General features: G+C 30.3%; 2 protein-coding genes and 1 long non-coding RNA gene across 4 annotated transcripts; 2 read left to right on the forward strand and 1 right to left on the reverse strand.

Annotated features, from left to right (window-relative positions):
• Positions 1–293: 293 nt before the first annotated feature.
• On the reverse strand, positions 294–22,557 carry LOC138187618 (uncharacterized). Of its 2 annotated transcripts, XM_069128578.1 has the most exons (5): positions 22,295–22,557; positions 22,004–22,205; positions 21,527–21,678; positions 2,299–2,871; positions 294–1,531 (listed from the first exon to the last, which is right to left on the reverse strand). In XM_069128578.1, the coding sequence occupies exons 1-5, from the start codon at positions 22,372–22,374 to the stop codon at positions 1,342–1,344; spliced, it is 1,197 nt and encodes a 398-aa protein (XP_068984679.1). In that variant the 5' UTR covers positions 22,375–22,557; the 3' UTR covers positions 294–1,341. The 2 variants fall into 2 exon arrangements, with proteins under 2 accessions (XP_068984679.1, XP_068984680.1); XM_069128579.1 differs by having other exon boundaries at positions 301–1,531; positions 22,004–22,555.
• On the forward strand, positions 2,446–3,313 carry LOC138187622 (uncharacterized). The gene is made up of 3 exons (XR_011175227.1): positions 2,446–2,585; positions 2,668–2,912; positions 3,010–3,313. It is a non-coding gene; the product is annotated as an uncharacterized LOC138187622 (long non-coding RNA).
• On the forward strand, positions 3,811–21,236 carry LOC138187619 (carbohydrate sulfotransferase 11). The gene is made up of 7 exons (XM_069128580.1): positions 3,811–4,053; positions 6,286–6,458; positions 18,218–18,474; positions 19,028–19,268; positions 19,380–19,559; positions 19,644–19,801; positions 20,016–21,236. The coding sequence occupies exons 1-7, from the start codon at positions 4,041–4,043 to the stop codon at positions 20,101–20,103; spliced, it is 1,110 nt and encodes a 369-aa protein (XP_068984681.1). The 5' UTR covers positions 3,811–4,040; the 3' UTR covers positions 20,104–21,236.
• Positions 22,558–23,121: the final 564 nt, after the last annotated feature.

Below are 23,121 nucleotides of genomic sequence, written 5' to 3' on the forward strand. Positions count from 1 at the left end.
TAAATTTTATATAAAATATTGTATATGCATCAAGCTTTCGAAAGATTCTAAGACTTTCAAAACTTTTCAAGCTCTTTCGAGGCTTTTCAAAACTTACCGAAACTTTAGAAACTTGGAATTTTTAAAAACTTTCAAGAATTTTAAGTATTAGATCATGTTTGAGGCAACTCAGATTTTCATAGCAGCGAAAAGCTTCGAATTTGAGACTCATCTCCATATGTATTTATATATAGATATGTTTAGTCACATTTACATAAAAAACGAAATATGTTGGATGAATGATAACAAGTATATAAACCTTAATATATCTATAATAAATTACACAGTTGAGATTTCCATGAAAATTATTCGTACACGATATAACATAGTTTTATATCAACATTACACTTATGCAATTGCAGTTAGGTAAAAGTAGTAGTGAGTAAACCGGTTTTCGGCGGGATCTCGATAGTTACGATGCTACTACCTATGCCATACTATCCTGATATTATTGTCTAGGAGCAAGAGCTAGGAGTGAGATGATAATAATTCGAAATCCTTCGATATTATACAATTCGATTTGAACTCTCAAATAAATAATGATTTCATACGGGAATCTTATACAGTGAACAACCGTGTACAAGATTTATATACAAATTATACATAAATATAAAAAATATAAAATATAAAATTTAATAGAAGAGAACGATAGAAAATTTCATTCGCTATAACCCCCTTTTCTATTAGAGAAATTCCAAATGAATTTTAACGTTGACAGTAAGTATGTACTATGTGTATGTATGTACATATACTATATACATTCAATCTATTCTCCCTTTAATGAACAAAATCTGTTTTACCGTGCTCATGAGATAAGGATAGGAAGTCAGTTCCTATTCTCGCCATTTGTTACGTGGCGGTGTTCGCGTCCTGAAAATATAACTTTAATTCCTACAGCTTATGGTCATATACTCATGCTGGTGCGGGCATAACAATCCACTACAGTTATATCAATAGATGATTGTTGTGGCATTTCTTACGATTTGTACTGTTCAGTTTCATATAAAAACACTCGATGAATATTATACGTGATATTTTAAATTGTCATACGTGTCCTTTAAGTATAAATATCATGTTCTCACGTATTTTACACGATTCTTTCGTATAAAAATGCAACGTGCAATAATAAAAATTTTTGAATTAATTACATATGTTAATGGATCAATTAGATTTTTTAAACACGATATATATTTGTTTACTCATTTATTTGAGGTTAAGGATCTTATTTTTTTAGTATAACTGGTATGTACATGTACGTCAAATCTATTCCCCCGTTAATGAACAAAATCTGTTTTACCATGTTCACGGGATAAGTAGGTCAGTTTTTATTCTCGCCATTTGTCGCGTGGCGGTGCTCGCGTCCTGGAGATATAATTTTAATTCCTCCATGAGGGTCATCGCAGCACGAATGGGATTAACATCTTCTTCAATCACGATATCCGGAAAATATTCTTTTACAAGCCGTAATATTATATTCATTTGGTGGCTAGATCTATAAATACATGTATATATAGCCTTTGAGGTAAATGAAAATAGATAAGAAATTAATAATAAAAATTTTAAAAAGTTGGATATATTTCTATTTGTAACAAAGCCACATTTCATGAAATACAGTATATATTATATCAATACTTAATTTAATTATTACGTTAATGCTTACGATACAGAAATACACACGAAAATTTTTCTGCGGAGACCTGTTTGTATTGAAAACTAAGCGACGAAAAGATTTTGGAATTAATTTATATGTTTATATTTAATTATGAATGATGACATATTACCAAAGAATTTATATATTATTATTAGGAAAAATACCATTAATAATTAATTTTCAGTAAAAATTCTGAAAAAATTGATTTGTTGAAAATTAACTTTTGTCAACAATCTGAAACGAAATTTATTAAATTCAATCGATTTTTATTTTATTTATACATTTTTATTGAAATTATTTTTATGTTTTTTATTGTATTTTAACCGAAGGAAGATTATATAAAAAATCTCCAAAATTATTCTCCAAAAATTCTCATTGTTCGTTTTCAATGTCTGATTTTCACAATGAAATATTTTAAGAATAATAACTTACCGCAAAATAATTTTAGTATTTTCATAATGTACATTAAAACTAATCGATATATGTAATATGTTGAACCTCATGAAACGTAGCTTTGCTAGGAACATTACAAAATTATTTAATCATTTATTAAATCTTATCTTAATTATTTTTGAAATATAAAATTCTCAAAAGAACATTATTTTCACCTTGCAGAAATTCTTAATTTTTCCTGTGTTTTGATGTTAGGCAATATTTCAATCAAACAGTGCATCAGGCATCCAGTTGTCTGTACAATATAAGTATTTGTATAGATTTCTTGAAAAGACTTTTCTTTCAAGAACTTCAGAAATTCTTTATTTCTTTCAGGAACTCCTTTTATTTGTGCATTTATATTTTTTTCCACCGATGTACTTCTTAATGCTAAAATCATTGGCACAATATCATTCGTTCCTATTGGGCTAACATGGTTTCCAGCGGTTAGAAATTTGACTTGGTAACTATCGTCGATAGTGTCTTCGATTGTAAGGCGGATAATAGGTACTGGAATTTGATATTCTGTTTCTTCGACTTCGTAGGCGATTGTACCATACACCTCGCAGAAGTGCTTTTTATCGAATTTTGGTAAATCGAGAACGACGGTAGCAACGACTTTGCTAGATGGTCGAATCTCATTGATTGGGTATCCAAATGTTTCGTTCTCCAAGTTCCAAATCATCGACATACCACAAAGATCGTCGTCTTCTGCGAGAGACATGTAAACCTGGGGATTTCTTATTTTCCTGAAAAGAAGTTGAATATCTCAAGAAGTCAAATTAGAGAGGTAATATACAGTAAAATTCCATTTGTTGGAAATTTTCATATTCTATTCGTATCACTTCTTATATTAATTATTTCACACTTGTCCCCAATGAATTTAGATAAGTGGAGTTCTACTGTAATGCTCACTTCCACTAAGTAGTGGACAATGGCTAGTTACCAAGTAACGTAGATAACATTATAATACTGTTTTATTGATATTTATACGAAATTAGAAATATGGAGTGTACAAACTGACATGGAATATGTAATCGAGATAGTAAAATTTCCTTTTTTTAGTATTTATTATTTCTTAACTCATATCATTCTGTAATATGAACTGTGTATATGCTTTTATAATGTAACAAATACAATAATGAAAAAAGAATTACAATTTTTCATTTCATTATTGTTAAGTCCCCATCCTAACTCTCACATTTATTTTCTACTACTATCTTCATTACAGATACATCAAACCTATTCAAGTAACACGCTTGTCTAGGCGTTGACATTATTTTATGACACTTGAAAGAACTTTATAGAAGTGTTACTTATAAATTCGATCAGGGTTCTAAGCATATTTGGTTGATAGCAGTATTCTAGCGAAAGTGTTACTTTAAAGTAGCTTCGATACATAGAGGGTTAAAGGGAAACGTTTGCATAGCTATTTGGTATTTAATATTGCTCGATAATGAAAGCAATATTCGAAGGAGGATAGATAGATAATTAAAGGGAGTCTGTATAGTGTCGCAAAGGGTAACGAAGACAGTTTCAATGTGGTGCGCATACGCAGAGGTGATCATGGAGTAAATCGACCCGCGAAAATGTCGGCCAATCAGGAAGCGAGTACGGCTCAGTTAGTAGCAGACGACGCATGCATGGAAGTATACGGAACAGTGTGTGTCTCTTCAGTCTTCAGTAATCTGCAGGATGCCGCCGTGATCATGTGGTGCCTATAGTTTTCGTTCAATCAGTCAGTTTTGTCACGTGTTTGGCATCTCGAAAAGTATATTAATTGTATTTCGACTCGCGGTCAGTTTCGACCAAGTATATACAGAAGATCAAATCCAGTGGAAGAATCGAAGAGGTGAAGGTTGGATTTCTTGCAGGGGGTACGATAGATGCATCGTTGAATCTTGATATCGGGGCATATATGTCCACGCCAAGTACGTATTAGAGCAAATAAATATAAAAATGTATCGAAAGGAGGCAAAATATATGATTATTTGTGTAAAGGAATGAGTTAGGTCACGAAAAAGAAGGGATGTCCTGTGACCCATTGACCTAGGAAACGTATGCACCGACTGCATTGCTACTTAAAAAGTTCGTTGCTCGCGTCTTTCATCCATTTTGACATTTGATATTATCTGATCACTTGTTAGTCACTCTGTGGAACAAAATTTGAAAAATAATTCTAGAACTGCCATATTTACTGTTTATTTTAAAAATTAGTTTAAGTAAAACGTGAAAAAGTTTGGATAAATGAAAAATGATTTTAGTAAAGTAGTCATACATCTATATACATAATTCTGATTTCTGGGTATTATAATTTGGGAAATACTTGCAAGTTATCATGTAATACTTTACTATAATAGAATAATCTAGTTACCAAAGTTCAAAATTGGACTAAAACTATTTATCCAAATTTTGAATAAATAAAAAAATATACAAAGGACATTATTTTGTTTTTTTGTTGTAATTTGTAATTGCTTGTCGCTTTTTTTTCGGATGTGATACTTGCTTAGCGATTAGATATATAATTAATAACATATGAATGATAATTAGCAAATAAAAAAGTCCTTAATGACAAGATGTAACGATAATTACTGTAATGATTTTACCGAAGATGTGTCTGAAACTTATTTGACAGATAAATTTATAAAAAAAGATGTAAAATTAAATTGATAAAAAGAAACGTTGGATTATGCGCGCGTGTGCATTTCGCGTTTCCATGCAAACTTTTCGATAGAGCGCCATCGATCCTTGAATCTGACGTTCCACTTTATAAGTATTGCACGTATTATTCTGCAATGGCCTTGGAACTTAGTTGAATGAGCAAACATATATATATATATATATATATATCTTTTCTAATAATATTATATAGTAATGACCAATTTTTTAAAGTAAAGTCCGATCGATATTAATCTACGAAATATCGTTTCATATCGAACAGTGTATACCAAATGCAATAGATACTTGTTTGATGATTCCATGAAAGAATCAATATTGTATGTATATCGTTAATATACAAGGAATTATAGTATTAATATTACTATAATGTTACTTATGTATGATTAGAGTATTGTTATCGAGTTAAAAAGTGCAAATTGATAACACATATGTAAATTGCTTCTTGTACTATGATTAGTATAGGTACCGTTAACTAGTTTTCAATTAATAAACAACATAAACCATATAGCATTCTGTACATGGTAAAGATATTTTCATCTTAGTTCTAACTTCAAATAAAATGTAATTTTATACTATTGTTACACTTTAAGGTTTCTAACAGGTTCGTAACATGCATCCTTACGAAACAAACACGTGACTATTGATGACTGGTGATTACATGATGTACATACATATATTGTATCCCAATAAACTCTTTACGAAACATTACTTATTTGTATTTTTTCCATTATATTGCGCATAATTCATGTTTGTAATGGAATAATTCAAATTTCTAATGGCTAGGTATTTATAGCGTCATTAATAAATATAGGACCAATTCCATTATTTTAGGAAGTTTATTTAAAACATTTTAGAGAAAAAAGGATGCAATTAAGTTTGTTATCAATAATTCAGGGTACGTGACATAGGTTTCTGAAACATAGATCTTTTATAAAATAAACACGAAAAGAATCTTCAATTTTTGTTATAATCTCTCATAAACCACGAGTGATACTGAATGAATGACAAACCATCTGCCATTGTTATCTAACCTCAATATTCACCTGTAATACCTAGCCATAAGTAAGCCTAACTATAATAACGCGGCAAACACTAATAATTCTAATACACATAACATGTTAAATTTCTATAAAACATCGTATATTTGATTAATTCAATTTTTTCTAGAAAAATCTATTAACCCCATAATAGTACATTTTTATGTAAATTCATACCTTTTGAGAATATTACTGAAAGAGTAGAACTTTGATAGAAAATTGTTTTATCTACCAGGCATTATAGGAAACACTATACTTTGGATATTTTATATATGTTTTCGTATTATGTGCATTTTGTGCAATTTTGTAGTTTCAAATTTCCTATAAACGCATAAAAATCCACAATCTAATCATTATTTATTCCCGGTCAAGGTATTGTTTATCTTTTTTATTGATCGTATCGATTAATGAGAATGCAATAGAAATCTATTCGGTTTTATTTTTCAGTTCGTTATGAGTATCGAAGAAAGATCGTACATCGTGAGAAGATGACACTACGACGATATGTGTTCGCGACGATTAGGCGAACGTTGCTGGCTGCTGGCATCTTGATGTTGCTGGTGTTTGTTCTATCGAACCAGGATGCCGGCAACAGTGTGCAGCAAGGGCTTTTGTTGGAGGTGAGTGACGATCTTTTATCTGACACTGGCCAAGGATTTCTTTTGTTCTTAGCGGAAGGCTTTCTGTGCACGCGCGCGCGCTCGTTCGGCATTTGGACCACACCGGAAAATTAGGCGGATCACTTTCTAAGGAACAATTACTTTAGAAGAGCTATAGAAGACTCGTTCTCGTTAGAAACGCGGCCGAAAACTATCCCTTTGTTCGAAACACTGAAAGATTGTTCTAGTTCCTTCCCTTTTTTTAAAGGAACAGTTCTTTCATTTGAGTTGTTTGAAATAACCTTAAAAGTTAGATGAGACAGATGGTGTTATTGAAAAATTACATTTACAATACTTTATGAGATTAGATGTGCATTATTATTTAAAGTAATTTGGATTTGTTTGTCTTTGACGAAATATCGTCTAGTACTTCGTCATTGATTGGTTAAAAAATTTGGACGTTTTCATATTGATCTTTTACTTTACTAGTAGTTATTATAATAATTCGTTGTACATTTCAATAAGACATATTTACTTCAATAATGTTTATACACATAATGTTTATACACATAAAAAGGTGTATAAAATTGCTCTCTAGTGTAGGTGACACTTTGGCTTCCTCAAACAGTGAAGTCTTTATAATCTATTCAACGTGCGATTACGCCTGACTAATGACTATACACAAGCCAATGTAGTGTGTCCATTATACTCATATCCCTTCAGTCATGTACATTAGGCCGTTTTAATTTTTGCTAATGCGCACCTTTTTATCTATATCAAAAAAACAAATGATTTCGTAAGGAGACTAGGTGTATTTATCCACTTCTCTCATGTTACTAAGATATATCCTTAAGCGTTTTATAGTTATATAATCCGTTATTCTATTCGCATGATGCGGTGGGAAGAGAAAGGCCAATGCGTTGTTTACTCTCTCGCCTTACCACATCTTTTTTCGCCCTTCTAATTCATTCAATATTATATGTTCAATATTGTAATAAAAAATTTCACCAATTGTATATAATGAAGTACATACATATATACATTTTCTTTGTCATCATAAAATCGGACAATTTTAATGTTTAAACTTCGGGCTGTTCAATTTATCTTCAATTTTTTCAATAAATTTTGATCGAAACATTACATAGGGGTCCTCATATTATTATAATTGTTAATTCACTATTTTAAAATTCTAGAAATTCTTGCAAATAATTTCATCAGCTTATTGTCATATACATAAGATTCCTATTTTGTACAAGTACGTAGTTCGCAGTCTTATTTTGTATAACCACAAGCCTGGCTCCACCATGATCTGTGCAAAACCAACAATCAGTAGGTATCCTGATACTTGTGAACAGAAATATCACGTATATAATTGAGAACTTTTCAAGCTTGACTTTCTAAAAAATGAAACCTCCAATGTAATTTTATTACTCTTAATTTTTCTCTTGATTTCAATCTCAAGTAAATCCTTTTCATTTGTACCACAAAGTTAGGCTCACGATGTATAAACTTTATTTGATATCTTATTTTGATTCACAGAATCGTCCTGACTTCATTTGTACCACGAATTTAGGCTCACGGGTGTATAAGTTATATTTGGTGTCTTATTTTGAGCCACAGAATCTTCCTGACTTCACCTGTACCAGGAATATACGTTCACGGTGTGTAAGAAAAAAAGTATTGTTTTATCGTATCCATTGTGACGATGTCATGCATCGTGACTTCTTCTCACGGTTAGAAGGAAGAATCCTTTTCTTGCGGTACTGCGCAAATGTAGGGTGACCTAAGTGCAACATGTTCCAAGAAAAGATCGTTGCCTTTGTTTTTTACCCCACGGTGGAGAGGTTACATCGAAAAGCGGTCTCCTTACGTAAAGCAAAGTCAACGTAGTAGATTGGCAGACTTCCAGGAGCGCAATGCGGCACACAAATGCAGTTCTGCCTACAGTCGTCCGATACCACCCCTTTAAGCATGCAAAGGATGGTTACAGTTACCCCTCAATCTCGACAATTACTCTACCGACATAAATCGATCTACCGCCGATACAGATGATTGTCGTTTTATTTGACGTTTTTCTAACCGTTCGAGAATATCCGTCGACGGGAAATAAAAATCGATGGTTTCATTTGTTACCACTTCTTACTAGTGCTACATAGCAGTTGATTTTGGATGATACCTTCTGTAGTCTTTACTTTGATATAGAATTTTACAGTTTTTATAAGTTGAAGGTAGAGACGTTTTATCATTTTAATTTTAATAATTTGTATTAAAATTAATTACATATTACGCTTTATTTAAATATATCTAATCAACTTAATAATTTAATAGCTTTTTAGTGTGATATTTTTTATGATTTGAACAGAAACCTTTTACCATTTGAATCTTAATCTGCGTTAAAATCTTAATTAGAGTGGTTTTAATTATTCTGCTTAATTTGATTGATCAAATATTTTTTACGATTTGAATATAGATTTTCTACCATTCTAATTTTAATGTGTATTAAAACTTTAATTTTAATAATTGAGTATTTATTCCACTGTATACTTAATCAATTTAATAATTAAATGCCTTTTACAATTTTAATCTTAAGTCATCATTAAAATTCGAATCACTGTGCTATATATCTAATACTTGATCTTGGATACTCATTGTTTTTTGTTCTTTAATTTGTTCATATTGTGCGTAATTACAGTTTCCTAATTTAATTTAAATTTGATAAGCTAATAATCTTCATGGATAAAGCAATTTCTATCGACATAACAAAATATTAATAAGATACGATAACAACGTAATGAAATAAAACAGAAGCTTAAAAATGTAGGAACACTAGTATATACAAATGTGATTTCCATGTCACGTGACATCCTATACAGGGCTTAAATTTATCTCTCGAGGAATATCTGAAAAATTTCCGGTACATCCTGTGCATCGTATGATAACAAAGGCAAACATGGCTTTTAACTTTAACGGCGAAAGGAACTGTCTTTACATGCGTTCATGAGAAACGTAGATAAAGATAGTTTTTACCGGACGACGCGACGTAAAGTATTTGTCCGGTTCCATTGATCTTCTGCGCAAAAGTGCGACGATCCGCATACAAGTACGAGAATTGAGTTCTAGTGAGAAAACGTAACCGAAGGAAGTTATCCAACTGGATAGAAGAGCTACGGAAGGGTCTTACATAATGTGTGCGTTACCCGTGCACATATGGTGGTCCACTAGAACCGGTCCACCTTAATACTTTCCGTGTTTGACCAGTGATGAACAAGAAAAATATATTAGCTGAAAATAGACTAAGCAAACTGAGAAGAGGTTCCTTGGTCCAGGATTGATCTTTTAAAATCCAATACCTTACAATGATCTCAACCGCAAATTACAATAAAGTTTTCGTTTCTTGAGATTTTGTGTAAATTGTAGATATCTTTTTAAAATTTATATATTATCTTTAATGGAGATATTTAGAGATCTAAAAATATTTAGATTTCTCTAAATCACAAAATACGTAAATTCATTTTGAATATGTGTAAGATATTAAATATCCCAAAGTATCTAGATTTGTAATTTACATATGAATACTTGGATTATTTCTATCCAAAAATTTCGTTAGTTGTTTCTAAGTAAAATCTAGACACTTTCTCTTTTTTCTTCAGTAATAATTTTTAAATCTTCTCGCTTTTATGTTTTTGGTTGAGATTGCGATGTTGTGATGAAGTTTAATATATTCTCTGTGGTATCTTAATTATAAACGTAGTTCTAGGTATTTTCAAGGCATTCTGTTTATATATAGTTTCCTTCATTGAGATTGTACGCTATAGGAAACACTGAAATCTATACTTTGATCTTTCCTTTAATCTTTCAATTACAATTATAGCTTCTTTATATTTCTTAATAACAGTATGTACCCTATGTAATTTTCCACTAATGACGAACACCTTGATGTTTTCTTTCTCTTTGATTTTTCAACTGTGAGCGTAGCTGTAGAAACTGTTTAAAAATTCTTTTATGTTCTTCGATTAAAATTGTATACTATTAAGTACTTCCATATTCTTTTCTTTTTTATTTTTTAATTAAGACAGAAATTTCTGAAATTTTTTCTTTTGCAATTTTATTTGCTTTCTTTGATCGGTTGCACGTCATAGGTAATTCCACACTGAAGAGTTGATGTCACTATGTAGATTTCTTTTTGAAGGAGAAGTTAGAAGATATTCACCGTGAGACACTCGTGAGCTAGCAAGTGGCGTGTTGCAATCACTCTTAATGTCATTGAAATAGCGAATTATTCTCCCAGTGCGGTGTGTCCCTCGTTACAAGTGCGGCAAACTAGATAAGCATCGTTTCAGGCAATTTATTATGAAACTCACGTCGAGGGAACAAAAAATTATTTACCGCTTCCGTAAATCATCTTGCATCGATCTTTAAATTACGTTGTACACGGAAACCATTATTGAATGAAGTCACTGTGATATTTAGCTGTAATATTCCCATAATTGAGCAGAATAGGATTTTTTGAAATAAAATGTTACTTGCATAATTCAAGAAAAAGATGATAAAAAGGACATTGTTGTAAAATCATTGATTTTTATAATTAAAAAGATACTAATTAGAATTTTTGTAAATAATAATTATTTCTACGATTAAAAAAAAATGTTGAAGAGAATTTTTTTTAATAATAATGGTTGCCATAATATAAGAAAAATTACTGATAATTGTTTTAATATTAATAGTATCCACAATTTAAAAAAAGAAGTACATGTCATATTTTTTCAACATCAGTCGTCTCCATAATATAAAGGAAGTAATATAAATAAATAGGAATCGCAATTGGTAAAAATGAATAGATAAATAAAACCACTTGTTATTGGAAAAGTTAAATAAAAGTTATTGGAAAAATCGGCAATTGTAGAATGTGTATATCTCGTTGGATGGTCTACAGGTTAAATAAAGGAGCAATTTCTTTAATAGTAAAACCGACTACTATTGATATTCAAATATTTACAGCCGAAAGAATCATTTACGATCCATAAAGGAAATATATTTACCTTATTTAAAAAAGTAAAAGTGATTTCCTTTTCTATTCCAAAAGTATTTTATGATTTCTTTGAAACAGTTTTTTTTTCTAATTTCATAAACAAATTCAAGTAAAACATCTTAGGTTTGGTTTCAAAATTAGGATAAGAATAATTTTAGATGTAGGCGAGTTAATTAAAAATTAATCCTTTGTCTTTTGTTACAAACAAAAATAGCATTAATGATTCATGTAATATTTAAGAAAGCGTCGTTACTCAAATCAATCGATACATAGACAAATTGGACTCATTTCAAAATCACTTGCTTTGTTTAAGCAATTAATCACTTAAAATTAATTAATCGATAATATTGCTATCTTGGGATTCTTTATCGATATAATCATTAGATTAAAAATGTATTTTTTTTAAGTTTTTAATATTGACATAAAATGCAAAGTTTCGAAATTGTAAAAACAATATTTTCACATGATATGCTGTATTATAACAGTATAATTTTCTGATCAATGTAATAAGGTTGTACTATAGACTTGTAGCTTAAAGACTCGCTTAAATACATGTTAGGTACTTGACTTAAATATACGGTAGATACATCTAACAATGCACGGACACAACTGGCTTCTAACTTATACTTATTCTAAGATTATTAATTTTGAGAAATTTATCAGTAATCGTGATTTTTAATCTTTAATCGTTGGATCCTTTAAAAACATACTGAATATCATGATTCCTATTTATATTTCCTTAACTGATTTAGCATACTTTTCCTAGAGATTAAGCAGATTAGACCATAAAACATGTTCCAAATCTTGGTACATATTCACGGTTATACGATGAATCACGAGTTATATTCAGATTATAATTTCCTGATCTAACTTTGTTGATGCAAACCATCTGAAGTTGAGGATCCCTATATTAAATTATAAAAATAACACTATCATCAAACGAAAACATCTTAGAATGTGAATAATCATTTTCAAAGTAAAAGATTTTTTTGCTTATATTTAAATGGTTTAATCTTACCTATAAAAACCTTTTCCATTAAAGTCTTTTTCTTTGCCTATACTTATAGACCTAATTGTCTATAAATGCAAAAAGAGTTAAAATTACAATTTCAAGAGTTGAAGAAATTTTACAAATCTCTTTATATCTCCTACTTATTCCTAACTCAACTCTAAATCCTTTTAGAAACTTCACTTTTGCTGAAACTGTCTTTGAATGTTCCAAAAGTCTGCATTATTAGACTTTTGGCAACACACAGTACACTGTTCAAAATAATTAGAGGATGGCCACTATGAACGATTTTCTTTTATCAAACAAGTAAACGTACCGTGATTGATCGGTATCGTATAATTATGCATTTATGACTGGTGTAAAAGCAAAACTGATAATTAAACGATAAATTTACCTAAAGATACGCTGATTTAATTTTTACACACTTAATGTCTTTGTTTGTAATAAACTGGTGTACGGGTCCGTTAGAAGTCTATCATAAAGCAACGATACAAACGAAGTGATGATACTTCTGCAGTCATATTCAATTTGGTCTATGAGGTTAAGCAAAGAAAAGGACCTTAATGGAAAATATTATGCAGGTCCTTTGTATGGTAGATTTTTTTTAGATTTTTGATGATTAGCTAGAATTTAGAATCATTATACAAAAACGAGAGATTATAATTTTGGACGTTTATAATAAATTTATAACAAATAAAGATTAACAAGAGAAAAAATTAAAAGGACAAGAAATAGTTTCCAACGATTTAATTTGTTATCTATCAAATATCTAATTTTAATAAATAATTGTACCATTTAAATAGAAATATTACACTATAATTAATCAGATCTGCATTTCTTCCACTTTTTTTTTACTTCTTCGCAACTCCACATACTATGTTGATTAGACTGCGGATACTAATGCGAGTTCACAGTTTTATGAGAATAATTTTAAAAAATTAAATCTGGGTAGGAAATTACTTAATTTACTAAATACTGTAAGGCGTATAGCAATTTTGATATTTTATGTGTTTCTGCATATTACGTGTATTGCGTGCAATTTCAAATTTCCCGTAAATGCGTAAAAATCCATAGTCTAGTGATGATTTTCGAAACTTATCTGGTCCTCGGATCTACAGAGACACACACAGGTGCACGTACACGTGGACAGATACAAAGTTGAGGAAGTGCAGCGCACGCTGCACCACCCGTGTGGCCCATATTCGCCACGTCGGCATCGGCGTCGGCGTCGGCGTCGGCGTCGGCGTCGACATCAGGGGCAGCCGTTCGACTTCCACTCCGAAATCAATAAACGGAAGCCACTATTTCTATATTCGGCGTTTCCGCCTGACCACGACCATCGAGTTCCACCCCCGGGACCATCAGAAATCTATCATTTTATCGACGACATTATCGTTTGTTCAGAGAGGAAGAGAATCTTACCAGTTGTTCGAGTACAGTAGCTCAGATTGATCATAGGAAATGTTAAAAAGCTGACATGTTTGATTCATGGAGGAATTTCTTAAGATTTTAACATCTAAGGAAGATGGAGGAGTAAGATCAAAAATTGGAAAGATCTTAGCGAATTCTATGGATTTTATTTTAACAGATGAATTGTAATTGAGCTTAGATTATTAAAGGTAAGAGTATTTAGTTTTTACAATTAAATAATAGCTCAATTTTTATTATTTTTATTTAGTTTTTGTAAAATAGAATTTTCTTTTAGAGATCCATTTTTCTAGTATTTTATTACGTGATACAATTGCATTAACTTAAGTATTGATTTAATGAAAAATTGAATAGTCTAAGGACAAAATATAATCATTTTGTATTAGACACAATTGAATTTTAAAAGTTTTAGTAGCTATACTCAGTTAAGTATACATCGAATAAAAGTCTAGCGACCCAAAAGCAAAAGATTAGAACTTTTATTATAAAAATTAAAAAGAAAAAATTAAAATATGGTTAGAATCAGTACTTTCCAGTAATTTAATTTCTTATCTACCAAATATCTAATTTGATATTGATTTTATCGATGATTGTTGTTAATAATTATTTATTGACCATAAATAAGTAAATCGAATATCGTTAATAACTGCTATCTAATATCTACTAAATGGTAATGTTTAATTTTGAAGATTTAACCCAGTCATACGCAAATGATTAACAGAGCAAATTCACGAAATTCTTTATCTAAAGGCCTGAATTATCTTTTAGCTCATCTTCTGACTCATCATAAGCGTTCTACAAGCGACTATAAGCGTTTCTAGGGTTTCTAAGACGTTCTCGCAGATTCCAAGAAATCTTAGAATTAAACACTCGCACTACACCCGTAAACTCAATATTCTCCTTATTCCCTTTTTCCATCTAGTTTTATTTAATCGTCGCAAGAACTGATTAGCATCTGACTTCGCGTGAGAAAAAACTGTTTTCTATTATAAGCTCATTTCTATGCATTCGTTGCGGCATTCTAAAGTTCACGTTGAGTGCGCGTTAAGTTACAAAAACACGATGAAGTATCGATTAATTGATGACCAATTTCAAGGTCCTTCAATTAAGTAGCGTTACAGTAAATCGCGTGAAATTGCGAACGTAATCCCTTATAAAATCTCACGAAACATCGTTTGCACAAAATTGCAGGAAGTTTCCCCGCAGTTTGTAACTTAGTCGTGTTATAAGGATCACTTTACTAAAAAGCTTCAAAAAGTGTAAGAGGTCAATCTCGATGTAAACAGCGTTCCTTTTAGCAATCTTTTTCTCAACTCTAGAACGACACTGTTAAATTTCCCGAGAATATGCAACAGTATAAGATCATGGACAAAAATAAAATTCAAGTATTCTAAATAATAATATTTCTGAAAGATTTTCTTCTAAATACATACTTTTCGGAGACATCTCTAAATTAAGTTCTTAATAGCCTGTTACTTATGAACGAGGGCATGTACTACTCATAATTATTCGAAGAATGCACCTTTAATACATTAAGTGTCTTAAATTGAAATTATTCGAGCAATTGTCCAACGACTTTAGAATTCGCTGGAATAATTATGTATAGTAACTACATATGTAATTTTCAATCCTCATGAAATCTGACCTAACCTAACCTAACCTAACAAATCTAGGTTCAACGAACCGATCGAACACAGATCGTAAAAGATTAATACAAAAATTAATATTCTGGTTATTCAAATAATTATAAGCCGTAATGATTATGTAATTTTAAATCTCAAACCTATAACCTAACCTAACCTAACAAATCTATGTTAGATTCAATGGAACGATCGGACAGAGATCACAAACAAATACCTAATACAGAAATTAGTCTAGGAACTAGAAAGTCAATGGATTGTGAAACGAGGCAATTATCATGCAAATTCTAAGAGGACTAAACGATTCGAATCACGAACAACGTTCGTAGGCTTTCAGTCGATTGAGCCATTCGAGTTTAGAATTCAAAACTCCTCGCTTCTCGAAGTCATTTTCTTTTACGGACAGACGTGCACACGCCGCGTGCGCCGGCCTTCTGTATGCAAGGTTAATCCAATTTCCTAATTTCTGCAATTAATCGGAACGCTCGTCGCTGCGTTGGCGGCTCGATATGATTACGCATTGTACGCCTATTTGACGCATTGCAGTCGAACGCTGAAGCAAAATTGCTCGCATAATTGTCTTAGGATATTTACTTCCTGAAAATTCCTTGCCGAAGATTATTGGGAGATTCTACGTAGCAGAAATTTAGTCGAAAGGTCAAGATGATGATTAAAGTTTTCGATTGAATTCTTTGGCAGCAATTACGTGAAGAAATATTTAAAGAAAATTTTCTGTTTCATAATATTGATATATAACTAGATTGCAGATATATCATATTATAATATGCAAATTCGTATTTTCGCAAATATAATTTACGAAATGGAATTTCAATAGAAAAATGCTTTATCTATTAAATATCATAGAAGGTACTGTTTTGAATGTTTTATATATTTCTGCATATTTATGTGCATTCTCTGCATTTTTATATCTTCAAATATCTCATAAATGTATAAGAATCCATAGTCTACTGATAATAGCATTGAACTTGAGACCTCTTTGTAAACATTTGGTATGTCCGTATTAATTTTAAAAAGACACTGTCAAGTTGCTAAAGAGCTTGTCTATAAAAATGCAAACAAATCTTAGAATATTGAGATTTCATCTATTCTAGTTCTTCTTACACTGGTTTATTTATTCATAATTATTCCTTCATAAGTCGTGGGATTGCTGACAATCAGTAACAAATCTGTATTGCAGTCACTTAAAGTATTTAAAACAAATGGGCAATCTTTTTTAATTTATTGTATATTAAATAGTAATTTAACAATTAGTAACAATTTACATAAGTAGTAATTTGTAGTAAATACTAAATACTGTACTAAATAGTAGTAATATAAAACATAAAAATATTATATTTTTCTCATAGATTCTGGATGAAACTATCATTAATTTTCATAGAACAAGTGTGAATGAAATTAATCTAGTTTGCTACGATTAATTTTTTTATAACCAATTTAATTTTTTTTAGAGGTTCATACATTAATTTCAGTGAGAAACTATGTAAATAATCCCTCGCATGACAAACAGCGGTTTTATGTTTAGATGAATGATATACTGCTCGAAATGAGTAGCAAAGTAACGCAAATGTATTATATATATTATAATATATAATATATAATATTATTACTGCAGTTGTTTGCGCGTAGAACGTGAAAACCGATACCGATTGATTTTATACGTGTTCGTATTAAGTGTTGGTAATTATATCGATAAAACGGATACCGATTACCCTTCTGTAGCAATCTTGGCCAGTGTTCAATGTCTAAAACTTGCACAATTTGCAGCGCGAATCATGTTCACAAAGTCTTTTAATTTCAGTTTCATAATGCGTATTCAATTTCGCGACGCTGTTAATATAAATAATTCGTATGACACAGAAATTTTATAGTTTGGCCAATATTAATACAAAGAAATATTATTATAAATTAAATATCACAGATATCTGATTTCAAATTATAGATCTCCTGAAACATAGTTCAGATTTTAATCATTGAAATTTGTATATACTTGAATTTCTGAATATTAAAATCGTTCGATCATTTCACCTTTCGAGTACATGATCGTAAAAATACCCGGATTCTTGAACACTAGAACACAATAGTATTCTGGTACCTGAATCTTTTTAATGTTAGTGCTTTCAGTTACCCAAATTATTAAATATCTCAGGTTTCAGGTCCCAAGTGTCAACATTTTCCGAGTACTCGAATTCTCGAATACCTGAATTTTTGGTCTATCTGAATTTTTAGAGTACCTGGATTCTCGATTTCTATAGGTATATGATAATAGCCATGATAATAGCAGGCATCATCAACTAACTGATGACAAACGATAGAAATTTAAAAGAATAAGAGTTCCTCAACTTCAATCAATGTCGTATAAAACATATCTTAGCCTTAATTCAACCCTTTCTTGTAGAAGTAGAGTGATGCATACGACCCTAAGTATTACTACATCCGTTTCGCCTCTTAGTATCTTAACTCATCGTAAAATCTACGAATACAATTTGTGCGTCTGATTCATTAGAAGTAAAAGCGACGTATAACGTCTACTTATTTTACTACTCCTAATGAGATGTGAGAATGTTTATGTAGTCCTAATTAAACACATCTTTAAAGCATCTTAAAAATGTTCTATATAATTAATGGAATACAACATGAATATTAATGTCAACAGGAGGATGCGAACCTGACACCGGAGGAAAGGCTAATGGAGGAAGCAGCGATCGCCGAAACTGAGAAGCGATTGTATACAAGGAGGAAGTTTCTGGCGGAGAAATGCGCCGAAGAGGGATTAGACAGGCCTGGAAACGATTCTCTTCACAGGCCTAACGCCTGGGAATTTCTTGTAAATAGAGAATATCATTTAATATGGTGCAACGTCTTCAAAGCGGCCTCTACCTCTTGGATGTATAATTTCAATCTACTTGCGGGGTAAGAAGCATTCAATTTGCCAAATGTTCTTTTACCTTCATGCAACAAAAGTTGAGACAATTTTGACACGTATCACTTTTTAAGATACATTTACATATATCATCGTTCTTTCAAATTTTTTTAGTGAATTTTAACTTTGCTAGATTGCGAGTTTTTATGCAAATTTATATTTTTTTGAGCATAATTAAAAGAATGGAATCTAAATAGAGTTTTTTTACCCGTTATTGTTTATTAAATGTAATTCATTGTTAAATATTATATATTCATATTTGTTATGTAATACTTATTACGAGTACAATGCTTTGAATATTTTATATATTTCTGTATATTTTATGCATTCTCTGTATTTTTGCATCTTTAAATTTTCCATAAAAGTTTAAATATCTCAGTTTAAATATCTCAGAGAGATAAAGATCTGTCTTAGTCGGCTCTTTACATTATCATCCTTATAAAATAAAACATTCGATGCTCATGGCAAAACTGATCCAACATCTGCCAGGCTAAGTTTAAATAAACAGCTTGATCAACATCAAACTTCATAAATTGTTTTCAGATACAGCCCACAGTTCTTAAAGGCCTCGAAAGCTGTACCTGTTTCTCTGGCGAGGCAGAAATATCCCAGACACACGGCCGATGAGTTGAACAAGTTCCTAAACGACAGCATTAGTTTCTTGATAGTAAGACATCCGTTCGAGAGGTTGCTCAGCGCCTACAGAGATAAATTGGAGCATAGCTTACCGCATACGTTTCACAGTAATCTTGGATCCCATATTGTTTGGAACTATAGATCTAGGGTAAGGACAAACCATCTTTAATGTTATGTATGTTATTTTAATTTTCCTTCTATGTTTCATCAATTTGATTGGTCTTGTCGAATTTAATGAATCATTATCGACTATGATTAGGACCGAAAGACAAATGGACGACACGGTCCAAGATATCCACTTTTTGAAGAATTTGTACGGTGGTTGTTATGTCAATGGAGAGCTGGGAACGAACTTGATATGCACTGGACTCCAATTGTGATCTTTTGTACGCCGTGTCAAGTACGATTCGACGTAATTGCAAAGTTTGAAACGCTCCATGTAAATATATCTTTCAAAAAATTCTATGTAAACGATACAATTAATCAATTCTATATTTTAATTGGAAAAATATATTGATTAAAGGAAGATCAAGATTATCTCATAAAACAAGCTCACGTGGGTCACATCATTAAACCTGAATGGAAGAATCCTACCAGGGGTGTCCAAACGAAGGACGTTATTAAGAATTATTTCGCTCAATTATCGAAATCGCAGATCAAAGATCTCTACGAGATGTTTAGGTAAGTATACTAAGTGGAAACGATATAGTACGACCGTAAATTAAAATTTTAATAAGGGACACCCATTAACGCTATGATAACTAGTTAATTCCAAGAGGAATTCTAACGTTAAGAATTGATAAGGTGTAATTATATATAAAATATAGTCCAACTGTATATAGTTATAATGAAATATTAATAGCAATAATAATATATTCTTGGTATTTCATTTCAGGTACGATTTTGTGCTTTTCGATTATTCTCCCGATGAGTACATAGCACTTGGGAGAGACGAGGATACAAAGTTAATCTGTAAAAAGTAATGCTAGTATTTCGTACATTACTAACAAGCGTATCAACGCTGGAATTGTTTTTCTCTTATTTTTATTTTTTTGTCTTTAAATATTAAACGACACCTATTAAAATGGCGTCGATTACAACGAAAATATTTGATAGCAAATATCTGTTGAAGATTAAGATGAGAAAACAGAAACATACCGAGAATTGCTCCAATTAGCGATACACTTGCAAAGCACTGCTGCTGCATTTAAACTTTTGATAAACGAAGCGTTACAGTATATTCAATTGTTAGGGCCTAAGGCAACAAGAGGTTTGTAAACTGTTATAAATCAACGCAAAAAAGATTTTAAATGTATTATACCTATGAGAATACCTCGTTGCTTAAGTACCATATGCGACAATGAACTTTTTAATATACGAGGGTTTATGGTAAGAGTGATGCTCACTTTGTCGAATTTTTTCTGCTTTAACATCGAATGAGAATAGCCTATTAGTTCGAAATAGAATACTTTGCATTCCCAATAGACTATGTAGAAGTAACGTCCCTTTCTTTGTTTCAACTGAATTAATTTTTACAGAATACAATCGATGAGTGCAGTGAAGTTTTATTCCAGATATAACTTAATTAAAGTAAATCGAGCTAATTGTTTCGTGTTAGCATATTTTGAAAAACATGTATACATTTTCCCTGATCCTATATGTATATATCTGTGTATATAAATATACATACACATATATTGATATAAACGTTGTTGCAATAGTAATTATTGTCATTGTACCAATGATAATAATACTGCCTTGAGGAAATGTAATTTATAATTGCATTAGTAAGATGTATGTTAAATTATACAACTTCCAAATGCAAGAATATCTAGAGATCTGTAAGTTCAAAGTTTTCCAATATTTACTTATATTTTAGAAGTGATATTTGAGTTAATAGAGTTACATCTCTGTAATGAAATGGTCTTTTTATAAAGACTTAATTAAATAGTACAGCACATTATGTAGTACTTAAATCTAATGCAAATATAAATTTTTCATTATTGAAAAATTTACTGCAAATGAAATCGTATTATTTGTAAAACCAGATCGAGATAAAGATAATACGATAAATTTTAATTCCTTATAATTTTATAAATTGCAAACACGAAACGACAATAATTATTTTACAAAATAAAGAAATTTAAAAAACAATTGACTACATAGAAAATTAATCTTATCTTACAATGAATGAAATTGTATTTAATTAAATTAGTTAAGGAAATAGCAATGATAAAATAAATATCTTATTTGATTGTCCAAGGTGGAGATAAAAATATCAACACTCACATCAAAACATTACTATTATTATTTTCTTAATTCAATTAAAATCTATAGATAATCCTTGGAAAATCAAAGCTTTTTTATATTATATTTTATTTGTAGCTGTTAAAATAATGTACTTACTTATTCGAACTGTTCGTTAGTTCTATTCCAATAACCCATTTGTCATTAAAAATATATTTCCAACTGCTTTTTATTACCAAAATCTCATAATGGAACTTCTTGACTTTGCATTTTTTCTTCTTTACTACTGGTTGTCCATTTATTGCATACAACTACAAATTGTATATATTGAATTTAATATACTTTAACACTTGTTGAATGTAATTATTATAAATATATCACATTTCCTTTCTCATAATTCCTTATTATAACACATAAAACTCTATTTAATTAATTTTTGTTTATAAACTCCTTTCATACTAACTAGTTGGTATTAAAAAAATTAGACTAAAATATTCTTTTCCACTCTTATAAAGTATCTTCGAAGAAATTTTGTTTAATTAACAAATGAAACTATTTCGTCATATATGAATAATGTAGGTTTTTTATTTTATCTTTTATTATGTTATTGTTATTGTTTTTTTTCAAATAACTCACATCACTATCGGAGTCCGAAGATATGTCTTTTCCATACAAAGCTTGATTGTACAAAGATTCTGAAATACGTTTCGTCATATCCTGAACTTCTTTAATGTCATTCGTTGTTTTTTCGATTCGAGTTTGCACATTCGACAATGTTTTCATTAAATGTTCCTCTATAGGATTGCACTTTGGAGTTGGAATCGGCAACTCCTCATCGCTAAGCTCGAACATATCATCGTCCAAATCCATTTATATTTTCATAAATGAAGACGATATTTAATTATAATTAATAATACTTATAGTTACTTTGATAATAGATCAATTATTCCATGCACATTCGCACAACCTCGTCTAAACAGGTCAAGTAAATGATAAACATTTCTCATGTGTCATTTTTAATCATTAACTATTCGAACATAAAAAATTCTTATATCAAGAAAATGAAATTAAAATTTAGTGTTTTATTTGCAACTTTTATGAAAATTCTATAACAATCATATGGTATTATAATTGCAATTTCTTATAATAATTAAATTAAAACTTTATTTAACAAGTCACGACTTGTAAATAAAAACAATGAAAAAACCTAATAAAACCACGTGATTGAAATCTAGGGAAATTAGTTTTCATTATCGATTGAGGAATTTTTATTATCGAGAATAGCTATCGGTAACAAAAAATTTTGTATTTTATTTATAATGATTATTCGTAACCAAGCACTTAAAAATAAATATTTTTTAATTATTAATTTTTTGAAAAAATTTCTTTGAGATGTAGTTATCAGTCTTTCATTTAAACAATTACATATGTATTACTGGATCATGTTACCTTTTTTGTCAATGACTTGTTTGATAAAAATTTTAGAAACAACTATTATTTTTGGTCCCTGCTTAAATGTAATGTTCGATCGTTATAACAAAATGTAATAAAATGTAAATGTATGAAATTACAAATTGAATGATATGTACTTCTAAAATAAAGGATTCTTATCATGAAAGAAATGTCATTAGTCTTTGATATTTAATTTGAATTTCTAAGTTTTCTGTAACAATTACATTATAATAAATTCATGGTAATTAAATTTGTAATTCATAAATCAGATTAAAATGCATAATAACATTTACTTTAAAAAA

The sequence above is a fragment of the Bombus flavifrons genome, chromosome 15, assembly GCF_040668555.2.
Source record: "Bombus flavifrons isolate JBK064 chromosome 15, iyBomFlav1_principal, whole genome shotgun sequence".
Lineage (NCBI taxonomy): Eukaryota > Metazoa > Arthropoda > Insecta > Hymenoptera > Apidae > Bombus > Bombus flavifrons.